The sequence below is a fragment of the Molothrus ater genome, chromosome 5 (assembly GCF_012460135.2).
Source record: "Molothrus ater isolate BHLD 08-10-18 breed brown headed cowbird chromosome 5, BPBGC_Mater_1.1, whole genome shotgun sequence".
In the NCBI taxonomy this organism is placed as follows: domain Eukaryota; kingdom Metazoa; phylum Chordata; class Aves; order Passeriformes; family Icteridae; genus Molothrus; species Molothrus ater.
Genome location: NC_050482.2, coordinates 64,721,163 through 64,736,930, shown reverse-complemented (window position 1 = coordinate 64,736,930; position 15,768 = coordinate 64,721,163). Strand labels below are relative to the sequence as shown.

General features: G+C 39.7%; 1 protein-coding gene across 5 annotated transcripts in view; it reads right to left on the bottom strand.

Annotated features, from left to right (window-relative positions):
* The window catches only part of DUSP16 (dual specificity phosphatase 16), a 60,504-nt gene that overhangs the window by 13,763 nt on the left and 30,973 nt on the right, over positions 1 to 15,768 (bottom strand). For all 5 annotated transcript variants that reach the window (XM_054514998.1, XM_036401624.2, XM_036401623.2 and 2 more), the window contains 2 exons: positions 12,236 to 12,830; positions 10,962 to 11,100 (listed from right to left, as the gene is read on the bottom strand). In XM_054514998.1, the coding sequence (XP_054370973.1) occupies positions 10,962 to 11,100; positions 12,236 to 12,466 (370 nt within the window). In that variant the 5' untranslated portion in view covers positions 12,467 to 12,830. The remainder of the gene's footprint in view (positions 1 to 10,961; positions 11,101 to 12,235; positions 12,831 to 15,768) is intronic.

The following is a 15,768-nucleotide window of genomic DNA, read 5'->3' as shown; positions in this document are numbered from 1 at the left end:
AGAGCAAGCATTTTATGAATTAATTCCTGCTCAGTCTCCTGAATTAATAAATAAATGAATGAACAAACAAAATAAATAACTTGACTATTTTGTGAGACAAGCTAAGGCACTGCCCATCAGAAGCACAGATCCTGCTTGTTCCATCAAATGAGAAGAAGAGTTTGCAAAACAATTCTCTCACATACTTGCTAAATTGTCTTCTATATGGCCCAATTTTCCTTTCTGTTACAGGAAGCATTCCTTGAATTTATAGGCAGTATATATCTCTGAGATTGAATGTAAGCAGTTATTTGAGAGGATAGTGAAGAAGAGGAAATCAAGTATTTTCCTTGCTTTCATTTGCTTATCCTTTATTTTCTGGGAGCATTGTTGGCTGCTTTGTGGATCCTCTCACTGACATGGCTGGAAATAGCAAACTCCTTACAAAGAAGCTGCAGAAGCAAGGATTTTACATCTGTGCTGTCTTTGCAAAACACTGTATGGGAAAAGTTCAGCAAAAAAGGCCTTCCCAGCTACCTAGGGATTGGTCTCATTTCTGTGTGAAAACTGTGGCAAGAAATTAAGCAGGAAGCTAATGTGCAAAACACCTGAGATTCTGGGGAGATGGAACCCATGCTCTGTCACCCTAAGATAAGGAGCACTTATTTTTATTCCAGAACTCTTTCAAGGCCAATTGAAATGATTCAAGATTAGATGCTTCAATACTTCCTCTATGGCATTCATCCTTTCAAAGTCTTGTTTTGTCTTTTCTACTCATGCTTTCCTAGTAACATGTTGCTTCAGGATCTTTACAACATGAATTACACTCACAAAACTCAAATCTTCAAAGTCTGACATTATACTGCCTGCCTTTACATGTGCACCAAGTGAACCCTCCTTTCCTCTGAGCATATTTTAATCTGGTTTTAGTATCTGTACTGAATTGATTTGAGAAAGCACAAGCCCAGTGATTTTTTGTTTCAAATATTAAGCTGTCTTCCCTGCCATCCTCTAGGACCAAGTTTCCAAAAGGTTAGTAGCTTTTGAAGGAATGTGCCTTTGATTTTTGGCACTTCCCAATATGAAAAGTCCATTCTAGGTTAATGTGTATGGAAAAATTGCTTTAAAAGCCCACAAGCAAGCAAATCCCAAACCAAGAAAACACACTCACATATGCATCCTGCTTAAGTACCAATTTCTTTAAGTGCCACAAACTATCAGGGGTCTGGAACAACAGCATCTACATGTACAATCTCTGAGCTGTCATGGCATTATGAGACTCATTTCTGTTCAAAAGAACTGTACTCATCACTCTTTGCTTGCACTAACTTACAAAATATACATATTTTTAAAATACACAGGGAAATGTATTAAAAAACTCCTCAGCATCTAAAAATGTACAGAGAAAAGAGATTTATTTCAAATGTCTCTGTTTTCTAACACAGATGGTGGCTCCCCAGATGAACTCTATGACCAGTCTACATGAGGAGCCTCTTATGAGGAAAGTGTTTTAAGCACTCAGACCACCTGTACACTTCTGCTGTAAATGAAGCAGTTTTCAAAAAATAAACCTTAAACACTTGGAAAATTAATTTAGTCTACAGGTAGGAATGCAGAACAGAAAATTGAGCCTTGAAAGAAAAATGGGCCAGGTTTTGTTTCATATTCCATAATTTGGGGATGACCTTTGCAAGAAGGCAATTTTTTTCCTTTAAATCTCGTTACCTACCTCAGTTGGAACAGGGACATTGGCAGCACTGTGCAGTTTGTTTTAATTAGAGAAAATACACTTTTCTTCTGGAGCTGGTTTTTAATAACACCCTTTCTCCCACCACTGCTCCAGCCTCATGTGAATAATAAATCAATTGCAAGAGCATGTTGAAACTATGGGGGGGAGGAAAGCAAAAAATCCACACATCATTAACAGAGCTGCTGGGTTAATAGAGTTTCACTGAATTCTTTGATAAATGTCACTGGGCCTTGGAAATACATGACTGACAAATAACTCCAAAATATTCTCTCCTCAATAGCTCTGAACCACACAGGTTTTCTGTATTCTTAGTGGTAAGCTGAGCTGAAACAGCTCTCTTGACATTCAACAGGATGTCTCTACAAAAGCATGTCAAGGTGCCAAAAAAGCTCTCTGCTTTTGCAGCCCTTGTGTGTGGCAGACAACCCAACACCTCCCAGTCCTTACAGCAAAGTGTTTCTTGCTTACAAGCCTCCACATCATTAGCAGAAATCTGGCAAGAGCCAGTAAACCACTTGATTGCCCTGTTGCTATGGTTCTGCAAAGTGGTGACTACAGACTTCCCTTTGATCAAGGCTTCCCTAACTACAGCTGGGATCATAAAGGTATGATCTCTAAGGGAATCTTGGTGTCAGAAGTGTCAGATCCCTTCTCAGCCAGCTCAGGAAACAAAACGGGGCCAAACCCAGAACGGATGAAAAAAGTTTCAGCAAAATTCTGTGGTAAAAGTTAGTCCTCCTTATAGATTCACTGCCTAAGTCCTTATATAAACAGAATTCCCAATTAACTTTGCTAGAAACAGGAAGAGGCAGGGAAAAAAATATGGGATCAGGAGGCAACAAATGATAAATACTGTTGATTTGGGAAGAGCTTCCTTTCACTGAGGGAATGGAATCCATCCAGATCCTTATGATTAATTAGTTTAACTACAACTAAACACAAATCACAAATTAATTCAGAGGAATGACTCCTGGGAAGCACAAGCAGTTACAGCAGCTCATTTCTCTGTTCTGTGGAAACAGAGCAGGAGCATTCCAGTGCTGCCAGCTGCCCTGCTGCAATCACAGACAGAGCTCTGCAAACCACTCTGCAGCTTTGCAAATGAAGGATCAGCTAAGCCTCAAAGGTCTGGATTGAACACTTTGTTTTCAATCAAAAGTTGTGAAGTGCAGATCATATTTCATTGTTTTTGTCCAATATTTAATAAAGCCTTTCCAGTTAAATGACACCCTAACAGGACAGATGGATGGTTCTTAGGTTCATTCCATGTTACACTGGTTTCTCTTCTTCCTCCTGGTTTTTATATTTCCTTCAATGGGATGTCAAACCATTCAGAGATGTGACCATAATTAGACAAGACAAATTCACAGGGAACATACTAAGTACTGATTTGGGCCAGGGAAGAACAAAAAGGTTAAATAGAAGGATCAGTTTTCAAAATGCAAGCATTATTCCTCATTCACATCACAAACCACAGATGCTCCCTCATACATCCATCCTATCTCTCAACTTAGATTCAACTTACATGTATTTCTAACATATAGAAAAAAAACCCCAATAATCAGGAAGCAATCCTAATATCTCTTTATAGTTGCTCATTACATTAATGTTGAAACAGCCAATTCTTGAAACAGGCAAGTTCCTTTTCATCATCAAGTGTCTGCAGAAATGTGCACCAGAATTTTTATCCTTAATTATCTAGAGAGAGCTGCTCTTGCTAATCAGGCATGTGCATACTGGCAAAGCAGACAAAGGAGCAGAGATCTGACTGTGCTTCAGAGAAAAGTGGGTTAAGTTTGTGTGTGAAACTGAAGAGCAGCAGCTGAGGTGCAACTCTGAGTTTCCACATCTCTGCAAGGAAAGGGAAAGATGAAAAGAGGGGACCTCGGCATTAGGTGTGATTTGTTTTTTCTAACTCTCCATCCAAGTACAGAGACAACTCCTACAAAGTGAGAGCTCCATGCATACACAAATCCTAACAGTTAAAAAAGTAGAAACAAGCTGACAGTGCATTTGTGCCATGAGGATTTTGTACTATTTCTTTGCAAATGCAGTCATGAAACCTAACTTGGAATGAAAGAAAGGTGAAAAAAGAGGTGTTCACATCCCTTCACATGTTTGCAGTGAGCCTGGCCAGCTACAGCTCAATGGAGAACCCCAGCAATTGCTCCTGAGCCCCAGAGCCTGGCAGTGTGGCCAAGGCAGAGGGGAGAGGAGATGCAGCTGGAGAAGAGGTGGTAACCAGGGTGAAAGTCTCTGGCATCTTCTCCAACTAATGGAGACTAACTCCAAAGACCAGAGGAGCAGATTTCCACTTTCAGGCTACATAAACATGTTTTTCATCCAAGTACCTGAGGGGCTGCAGAACCAAGGGATCCCACCTGCCACCAGTGCCCATCTCACAGCAGATCCTTGCATGCTTCCAGCCTGAGCTCCCTGAGCTGCTTGGTCACACCAGCAAATCCACTCCCAGCTCAGCTTTTCAGGGAGAGACACTAATTTGAGGCTCTGCACTGTACCAGTGCTCATTTCATACAGCTCACAAGAACTTCCATTATTTTTTTCATTTAATGACTCCTTTTGTCAAGCCTTATTGAAGCTGAGGAATAAGCTTTTGAAACATCTTTTGTGGGTGACAGCAGAGTCACAGACAACGTGGCAACCCCTAAGAGCTTGGCTTCCCTAAAACTCCAGGCTAAGAAAAGCCTAAGAAGTGTTTAATACAACATCCCTGCAGCTCCATGTGCCTCACCCAGGAGGCACAGAAAGATCCTGTCTGGTGCTCCTGATGAAGATGTAAGAGACAGTGGATGTGTCCTTTTTTCACATGGAGTCTGCTGGAAAAGACCACAGACAAGGCACACTGGTAACAGAGTAAACTGGCATTTTTCTGAAGTGCCATTTAAATCAGATACTGCTCCTTTCCCCCCGTTTTGGATTCTGACTGTTCTGAAAAAGCCAAAGGGAGAAATTGGTTTTCTTCAATGAATTCTTGAAAACAGACTAGAAGCTACTTCCTTCCTTTTCCCACAAGACCTAATTGTCTGCCAGTACATCAGTGTTAATTCAGCATCAAAACCCATTATTTTAAAGCAGGGAGTGGAAAAGGTCTGAGACCCAAGTGATGAGTCAGAAAACCAAAGACTTCATGCATGTACTCAGACAGCATTGCAAGAAGGAGAATATGAAGCTTGTGGATTTAACAGACAACTTCACCTTTTTAAATCCAGTATTTTCTTCTTCATTAAGGGCACTAATTATTCACAATTTTATATAACCACATAGTAATAAACATTATATTGCTATCCCTTTCTAAAAAGGAATATTGCCATACTTTTTTTTTCCTTTTTCATTTAATTTTACCTTTTAAAGGAAATAAAGAATAAAAAAGCAGGAAAATTTGCAGCTGCCTCTAAAACATAATATTTAGCCCCTATGATTCTAAGTAAGCCTCACCAAACGCCTGTATTCACCAAAGGTATGTAGTGGAGTAACTCATATTTAGCTTTTGGGGCTTTCTTTTCCTCTTCTAAATAGCAACTAGAATTTGTTACTGTAAATACTGATTAGTGTCAGGGCAGTAAGGTAACATTACCAAAAACTAGGCTAAAAAAAATAAATCAAACAGCACTACAGCAAACACAAAATATCCAAACCCCGAAGTTTTCAGTTTGCTTTGCCTCGGAGTCTCTTGGTGCTCTTTCCCAGTCACATTCCTGTTGAACATTAACATGTTTATCTAAAAGCTGCAGTATAGATTTTTTCCCTTGCCTTAAGGAAGGAAAGCTGTAAACTTTCTGACTCACAAGTTTTATGAATCTGCAATGTTTCCACTCTGTTTAAACGAGGCACTACAATTGCCGCATTCCAGCCCCGCTCCGCAGGGACCCGTGCCATTTTCCATTACATAAGCTCAGGCTGGAGAGCCCTGTTGGGAGGGCTCCCATCCCATTCCTGTCCCTCCTCCTTCCACAGGATCCAGGGTTTCAGAGTTTGGGGAAGCCAGGGGTGTTTTTATTCCAGTGGTGTTGAGAAAGCGGCCCCGTTATTCCAGGTGTTTTACAAGCACAGTAGCAGGGGAAGTTCTTTGCCCTGGAGGGTTTCTGCCTTTGGTAAGACAAGTTTAATAGGCAGGTTAAGCAAACAAGGAGGGAAGATGTGTGAGAATGGGCTCAAGCTTCCCATCCCACCCAAGTGCCATATTCATTCCATGTGGCATGGCAGGTACAAAGAGCAGAGTGGACACCCTCACTCACCCTTTCTGCCTTTAAGGGGGAAAAAAAACCCAAAAAAACCTTCACCATAATTTCAATTAAATTTCACAGGCATCCAGAGGTATCCAAAACAAAAGCAAACTTAACAAGTTATTCTTGGGTTTGCGAAATGTTACGTGAGCTCTATTTTAGTCAAACCTTGCTCTCTCTCAAAAGACAGGATACACATATGAAAGTAATAAACCCTACTCCCATTCTTCAAGTGCTTAAAACAATTATGGCACTAAATGAACACTGAAAATTGCATTTTAAGTACAGAGGGTGGGAGGATAGTCAGAGGTCTGGCTGTAGCCAAGGGTACTTGCTTTTCTAGGCTCTCTTAAAAATTGATGGAGAGGGAAACTTTTCAAGGGGGTGATTCAGAGCTAAGCTCCTCTCTCATCTCCTCCCTGCCAACACTGGCTGTACTCCATGGGTTATGGGACCACTTGGGAATATTGCATTCCCTCAGCAGCAAGATTTGACCTCTCTCAGTAGAGGCTTCCTTCTGATGGAATCAACCAGTCAGAATATCAGGAAAGCTGGCATCATTGTGCCAATCTCTCCTCCTCCAAACGGTGGCAGGATATTTAACAGCTCATTCACACTATACTTATTTCAATTTGCAGATAACCTGATTAATGTAATTGATGACACCACCATTTTAAGGTGTGCTGGGGTACTCTGCAAAGACTTATATGTAGGAAACACTCAGAACATCAGTAAGCCACAACTGAAAGCTATAAAGCTCCAAATCCAAATGTTTAAAAGGTGTCAGGATGTTTGCCAGGACTTTATCAAACCCTGTGCCTTCTTTCAGTCCACACTGAACCACCCTTACTTGCCATAGGGGACTGCAGAAACTTGGAATAAAGCCCTTTGTCACAGCCCTGGTCCCTTTAGCACATGGAAATGACCAGCTCTACCTACAAGAGAATATTCTTCAGATTTCCTGCTCCCCTGCCACAGGGAATGCTTCCTTGGAGATAAAGCAAGGAGAAAGCACTGGGCTTTTCTCATCTGGGCTTTTCTTCAGGCAAGTAACACAACACAATGGTGAATATACCCTAGAGATACTTCAATATTTTTACACTAAAGATTTCTTTAAATGTGAATATACCCTAGAGATACTTCAGTATTTTTACACTAAAGATTTCTTTAAATGGGCTTCCAATTTCAAACATTTCTAAAATGAATAGCAGGATAAAAAAGACTGAAGAAGAGTTCCTGACTTGCTTCCTTCTCCTCATATCTTCCATGCAAGTCTTCCATTTGGTATACACACACCTTGTGAGGTGAGGGACAGGTCAGGGGAAAACAAGGAATTGGGAAGTTTCAGCAAAAACATACCTTTTGCCACACTCCCTGGGTAATCACTCACGGCTTTGTTTCCAGGACCTTTGTCCAATCTCACTGAACTCATTCTGCCTAGGATGCCCTTCACTGTCCATGCATATGACCCCAACATTTGTCACTGAATAAAAAACCAATAACTTATTTATTTCTCCTTATTACTCCTTCTCCTAGGAAGAATCCACTACATCCCATTACTGCTGATATTTTTCATAGGCAGAAGAGATTAGAAGGCAAGTCCCCACCAACCACTGTTTTGAGAGAGAGGCACACAGTGTTTCAGTGTTGGGCTATCACAGTTTTTAATGACAGTTTGTACATATAGAAGGGTTTTGTTCAAGTTTTTTACCTTCCATTTAAGTGTTCTCAAAACACAGATAAAAAAATGTTTTTAAAAAATCAATGCAAAATGAAAAGCTGGGCTTCACCTTCTTCATAGGAAACATTTGAAAGGTGACTGTCATGAAGACATCTGTGCTTGAATGAGCAGAACTAAGCCAGATTAAAAGCAGGGGAGAACAAGTAAGGAAAGCAGAATATGAATGCTTCCATTCAGAAAGTGGAATAGAATTTAATCAAGACTCTTGACGTTTACTGCCTTAATAATGATCATTCAAGCAAAAATCACTAGTCTCTCCTAAATGTTTCTGCAGAGCAAGCAGGAAAATCATAACATTACTAACTAGAAAAGGACTCCATTGCAAGTAAATCCAATTCTCAAAATATGAGAAGGAATCAGGTGACATCCCTGTGTTTAAATCTTACTTGAGTCAGAGTAGAAGATGCCAAGATGGAAAAAGCATTAAGCCCTTGGTGTCCACATTTCAGTATTCTGTGCACTGTTAAAAATTAGGTACCACATGGAATATTTAATTCCTGAAAACATTCCTCACCAAATTATAAGTATTTTTATGAGGTTATATCAAGATCTTAAACTAATTGGTAAGGGTTCCTTTGAGGTCTTTACAATAGTTACTTCAATCAAAAACAACCTCCAGGGCAGAGCACACCTTTATGCACAACCTAAATAAAAAACCATCTTACTGAGTGCTCAGTAATGGGGGGGTTTCAACAAGAACAGAGGCAGGAATTTCAGATATTTGTTAAATACTCCTTATTCCATCCCAACAAAAAATATTTTCCTACCCCAAAATGTTTATTTAAGGTCACTGTTTTAAATAAACCAGATTTAGTGGCATATGGAAAACTCAAGTCCAAAGGTTCTTCTTTTTACACAGTACACTGACCCCTGTCCTCATTATGGGCCATAAACATTTATTAGATTTCGTCATCAGCTTGCTGAGACAACATATTTTATCTAGTTTCCTACAGCCACATATCAATAAACTCCAAGGAGCTTTCTGCAAGACTGAATTCTCTCTCCAATTCTCCTTCACCCCACATCCTAAAAGGTTACTTGAGTGTGCATTGAGTAGCTAGATTTTTAACAGATGTAAAAAACAAAAGTACATGAAATAAACACTTAACTGTAATAGATCAGTAGTAAATAATTTCCTTATATTTCCCTTTTTTCTAGTCCTCGTCTTCCACTGGTTTTAAAGCCATCACTTGTTTCTGCATTCATAAATATCCCCATCCTAGCTTTAAACAAAATTTAACAAATATATAAACAAATATACAAAAAATAAACAAATTTCCTCTTATGTAAACAAAAATAAGAGGAAATTCTCAAACCTGATGTTTGCCATTTGACACACTAAAGTAAAAGTCCTGTTTTTTATAAGGAGGATTTTGACACATTCGATTCCCAAACTAACCCTTACCAGCTGTGTGTGGCTAGGTTCACCCCAGCTCATGTGCACTCCCATCCTGCTTGTGGCTTAGGTAACATTTTCATCTTGACTAGAAAACAACCACATGCTGGAAATGAAAAGAAAACCATTTCTCCCAGTATCATCATGATACATGCAACTGGTGATTGGCCAGATGATGCACTGGGAAGCTGGGAACAGCTGGGAACAGCTTCTCTTCCTGGTCCTGTGCATTCCTAGGAGAGCCACAGGCAAGTCTGGGAGTGGAGACTCTGAGCACTTCTTTCACAGGGTCCAGCTGATGAGCCAGAACATGAAAGACATGTCTCACACAAGTGAGGAACAGAGTGAGGAAGGGAAGTTCATGACACTTTCCTGTGCTTGGCCCCTTCCCAGCACATCCCTGCCATGAGGTCTAATTCTCAGTTGTGAGAGAGGTGTTTCTGTCATGGAAATTAAGTTGAGGATAGTCTGATTCCTGCCTGGAGCTGTAATCTGCTTCAGGTTATTTAAAAACCCCTCAGGACAGCTGAGCAAAGTTGGGAATTTGAACAAGTAAAGGATTTCTGAGGAGATAATGTTTCTAGACTGGCTTCTTCTTCAAATAACAATTTTCACTTTAGGGGATTATTACCCACTTATTTCAGCACTTTTGCATTAAGCATTTACTGTGCCTACACACCACACAATTCTTGGTATCTCATATGTAAGATGAGTTACTTAATCTAATACTGTAATCCACCACCCACAGGTGTAATTCTTACCTAGACAGCAAAGAAAACAAAATCACCAACCCTAGCCAAAGCAAAACCCACTTGGCTTACTGTAAGTAAAGCTCACAGGAGCACCAAACTCATGTCCAAGTGCAGAAGTTATTGCTTTTCTCTGCAATCACTTTCAAAACAAGTTGAGAAAAGTTCTCTCAGTACCACAACCTCTCACTGTCATGTGGAGTCACTACAAACTGTAGTGAAACCCTGTTGCTAAGAGGAAGCATCTCTCAGGAGTTATTTCCTTTCTCTCACCATTATGCAGTCCCTGTGTTTCAGCATTTCTCAGACACTAGGTGTACACTTCATTAGATCACTGATCCAATCACTGCAATAGGTTTCCTATTTAAATTTGTCATTCCCTCTTCTTTCAGCCTTGAATCTACTTCACACCCCTCCTTGCTCCTTTTTGTGAATACTGTCTGCTGTTCCATGACAGAAATAATGGCACTAGCACATGCTGAGAGCAGCAAATCCTATGTTATAAGGAATTGAATTTCTATAGGTGCTTTGACCTGGGTTTTAAAATTAAAAAAAAACAAAAAAAAAAACAAAAAAACCAAACAAAAAAGGAGGGTGAAGGAAAATACCTAAATAAAGTGCTACCACTTAGGGAGCTGAAGTTTAAAATGTCACACAAACTAATCTCTGTAACTCTGGGAGATCATTTCCTTTGTTCTTATTTTAGCAATTACCAATTCAGTAAGGAAGAGATTTTCTTCCTACCATGTACAATACTTAAAAAACCAGGGAAGCCCATTTTTTTTACTATTTTTTGACCCTAAAGTAGATGACATCTGCATCTAAAAACCTCTGCATTGCTCCATTTCCATTTACACAGAGTAATGGTGTAATATATCCCCTGTAAGATGCAATTTCTAAGCACTGCATGTATTCAGAGTGTCACTATGTGCAAAAAGAACTACAGAAGAGTCTCTGCTGTAACTGAAGTTTATGCCAGCACTTGCAAAACTGTACAGGTCTGCCATACCAACAGAATTTTATTTCTTCTCTTTATTCAAGTGTTTCAGAGGTTTCTTTTGGTACATGTCAACTGAAAGGCGTTTCTTTTGTTACATCTTACCTGAAAGCAGATACACAGAGCTGAAGTTCTTCTCCAGTTTGCCCAGGAGCACAGTAAGAAAACAGTCAGATGAGAGAGAGGTCACATCTTTAGAACTTTGGTCATACACCACCACTTCCTGCTTGCAATCAATTTCAATCTGAAACACAAGAAACTCAGAGTAAAACAGGAAGGAGGAAGATGATTAAAAGCCCCACATTATCACCTCCATCAGGGTTCCTACATATTTGCTATAAGACCAGTTCAGATATATAGATCTCTTATGTACTTGTTCACCAAAGAGTTTTTATTTTATACTTCATAAGCCTTTCAGATTTAATTCCCTGGCGAGTTTGTAAATTGATTATTTGCTGCAAGTTGAAGCCCGCTCCATGAATTTCTATCATTTGGTAATTTTATGTCACTTGTGAATTGCTCTACCTTCAGCTAGGCTGGTGAATTTGTTTAAAAGCTGAGCTTTTGAGAAGGTGGCCCTACCTCACTTTCTCCTTCTGAGAGTTTTGTACATAAACAGTAAAGAGACCTGAAACTGTCTCTAAGCCACACACATTTTGGTTACCTGCACAACTTACATATAAAATAAAGTTTTGTTTTTAACATGTCAAAGCAAGAACATAGTAGATTATTTTTGTACCCAAAACACGTGAAACAAATATCAATGGATAAAAACCCCCAATATCCCTTCCATACACACACGCATTAATTTTAAACAGCATAGCTATTTTCTTTTCACTGATAACACTATTTGGAGAAAACCACACCCCTCCTCCCAAATAAACAAACAACAAAACAAACACCAAAATTCATCAAACTATCCCCATGAAAAGCCCTTTAAACAGCAAGTGGGAGCCAGGACTGACAGAGAGGCAGTTTCTTTGCAAACCAAATGACCACTTGCTAAGCAAGCCCCACCACCACAGACCCCCAAGAATCCTTCAAAGTTTAAAAGAGAATGTTTCCTGCTTTAATTACATACATTTGAGAGACTGTGCTTTGCAAGACACACAAGAATCCTGAGAACATTCTTTGAGTAATTTCTAAGTCCCTCCCCTTTGTCACTGATTCTACAAAGAATCCCAATGATAAAATCAGTAGTAATCAATACCCTCTTTGATCAGGTAACATCTCAGCTAAACTCAGCCCTCTAATCTTGTTGGGTTTTGGTTGTTGGTTTGGTGTTTCTTTTATTTAATTAAATATGTATGGAAAAATTATTACAAGTTGCTTTCCAGCCTTTAAAGAGATCCAAGGAATAAGAGGAAAATGATCCTTACCTTGTGTTTTGCTGAGTGCTGAATGAGCTCGGTGATCAAAACTTTGTCCTGCTGCAGCCTGCGCTTCATGAGCTTGGAGCAGTTGATGTTGATGGCATCCAGGATGTGGGAGGTGTTGTACTCCACAAAGGGGCGGCTGTCAATCAGCAGCAGCTTCTCTGTCCCACTCTCCAGCAAAGCCACCAGCTTCTCGGGGACAATGAGCTGGGTCCTGATCATCTCATGGGCCATGACAACAACGAGGCCTCTTTCCCCACTGCCCTCTCTAATTTGCTGCGATGATGTAATGGCTGTGTACTCAAAGGCTTAGCCACACCATTGTGCTGGAAGTGTATGAGGTCATGCTGGTTGTGACTGGCAAAAGAAAAGTTAAATCCATTTTCAGAAAGAGCTGTTGGACTGAGCGTCTCCTCCTGCTCCCAGCTGATGTACAAAGGGTTGGATCCACAAAGCGGCCCCTCACGTCTGATTCATCGGGACATGACTACGGAGTGGCCATTGCACAATTCACACAAAAGATGCTTTCTGGCTGCTGCTGCATTACATCATTCTTTACCTTTGCTCCCACCCATCAGCTTTACACCAGATTGAGAGCCTGTAAGAAGGGGAAGATGAAAAAAAAAAACAAAAAACACAAACCAGATGAGGCCATGAAACTTTGCAGAACAAAACATTCAGCTCTGAGGCTTAGCTGTACAGTGGGCCATACATGGAATAAACACATTCCTGAGGAGTTCTCCTCTCTGCTGGATGTGCCAAACACCTAGAGAGAGCATTGGCAACTGCAGGCTCTGAATCCATTCCAAAGATCTTGCCTGGACAATTATCTTGTATTTCAGGCAACATACCCTGCCTTAATTGCAGACTTTTGTTGCCACTAGCTCTGCCTCTTCACAAGACTTTGTTAGAACATAATTAAGAGATGCTGCCCTAAATCATGGTATTCCTTTCAATAGCAAAACTATTTAAATGCATTTCAGCACTGCACCACTTAGTAAGAAGTAAATTTTTTTTAAAAACGCTTAAACATTGTAAATATTAAACATTTCAAAGTTTAATGACTTGGAAAATATTTCACAAAACAGCACTGCAAGCTGGAAAACTGAAACTACACAAAGGAAAGGACCAAATTTACATCCACCTCTTTGAAGGAAATGCTTGAATAGAAACCAGGACAAGATGCCACATCAGAACACAAGCATTTTATTTGAATTAATCACCAGAGATGGACGAGGTCTCACACTACTGGAAGGTAAAGCAGTGAGCTTTCTGTTCTTTTTTTTTTTTTCTGTTCTTCCTAGAGCTGTGTGATGCTTATGGTGGGATGTGTAACCCCCAGCACTCATGCTAAATAATCTTTGAAACAAACTATATTTCTCTAAAATTAGATCCTGACAGCATCTGAACAACATCAGCTGAAAGAGTGGCAGCAGCAGAGCAGTCAAACCCCAACACCTTTAGCCCCCTCCTTGTAGCACTGCCTCACAGCTGCCTTTAGGCTCCTCAGAGGGTCCCAAAACACATTCTGATGGCACAAGTCCTTGTAGGAACACTCCTCAGAAAGGAGCCACCACAGGGCTACATCCTTTGGGGATTTAGCTCACATTTGAACTTAGATTTTATGGTGTTGACTTGCTTCCATTTGAAATGTTTGTTACTTACCTTAATTGCAAGAGAAGTAAAGAATTCTAACTATCAATAGATTTATATTAAAAGTCCTGTTATACCAACAGGCCACTTGCATTTGGCAGTGGGAAATGCCAGGTATGAAAATGTTTTACTCTTTAGATATATTGTACAAATCTACATTTACACAACGTTAATAAATAACAAAATAAATTCTGCAAAAAAGTACAAACTTGACATTAACAACCCAAAAGAGGAAACTGGAAGTTGTTTCATGAGTTTCATGTGGCAATACAAGAAAAACATCAGCTTCCATGTAGACAGACATTAGGCTGACAAAATGTGATCTTCCATTTGTCCTGATTTAGTGCTGTTGTGACAGTGCTGTTAAGCTTGCCCAGATAAATGGAAGCACATAGCAGTGAAATACACATTGCTCTAAACTACAGTAAAAATATTGGGAAATATACAATACCAAGTTTTAATTAAATGTTTTAAAAACCTGGTTGGCAGGTGTGCTCCCCTCAAAGAGCAGTCATTATACACTAGTCTCAGGAAGGTATCAAAAGACCATTGACAATCAAAATGACATTTTGCAAGTGGGAGGGGGAGGTGGGGGAGGAATCTTGATAGTTATGTCAAATTTTCCCCCCCAGGAAAATAGTATTCTGCAATTTTAAAAATTTCTCTCAACATGTTCTGTCACAAATTTTGATTCTCTTTTATTCACATCAAAGGTTGCCAGATACCAAATCCACTGAACTCAATGAAAACTTTTCCACTGGCTCTAGTGGGAATTGGCTCCAGCTCCTTTGCAAGCTAGACAGTTTGTTCATGAACTAGACAGTTTGTTTTGATGGATAAATTGCTGACTTAAAGCTCAAGTAATAACAGGAAAATATAGCAGCTGAGAAAGTACAGAACTCTAAAACGGATGCTGTTAGAAATACTTAATCTTTAATTTGCAACTTTCAGTTTGGGTATGCTTCTGATCTTCTAAAAGCTTGCTGTTTGCTTTCTCAGCCTTCACTTTCAGACAACAGAGGTTTGTTTCAGAAGACTCTTGTGAAGAACTCAAACCAGTCATATCTGGTGACAGGGTAAAGAGCATGTAAAGAACATAAGGCAAGTGGGCTTCAGTCAAGAATCCTTTAAAATATCCCTATTATCTTAACATACCAAGTAGCTTGAAAGGATTCTGCCCATGGTTTGAAAGCAATAAACTTAGCAGTAATGTCACCTTGAGTTATTGCAACTGAAGTCCTGTTTTGACAGGAACATCTCAATGGTGCTGGGGAGAAACAACATTTTATGAAGTACAGGATTTTATTTTAATTGTCTCAGTTTCTGGAACTATCAGTATTTGGGAGTCTTCCCTGGGACCTATCTAAACAAGAACTGGCAGCCTCTTGCTTTAGAGAAACACTTGAGCACTCATCCCATTCCTCATGACTGCTCTTATCATTCAGCTTCTATGAGGTGTTGAAACATCTGTTTAATTTCTAATGCATTTGTAAAACAGATAAAATTAAATTTCTTGACTGTTCTCTTTCTACTTGTGACTTAGATCTCAATGGTATAGGATCTCTTAAAATGATCTCATGTAATGCATTGCCCCAAACAGGCCATTGTGCTGATGGCCTTAAAGCTAGGAAGCCATCCTAGTCACAAGGTGTTCCATGCTGAAATCAGGATTATGAAAAGTGATCCATAATTGAGCCATGAGAATCTCCCACAGGGTCATTCATGTACCCACTGGGAACACTGCATGTCTGCTTCCTCCTTCTAGAGGGACTGCAACACTGGCACTTTTAAACAAGAAAATTAAACATCTAACTCACTATGAAACAAAAAAGGTCTGTTCTGCACTTTTCCAGTACTTTTACAGCTTTTCCTTATTGTTTAAA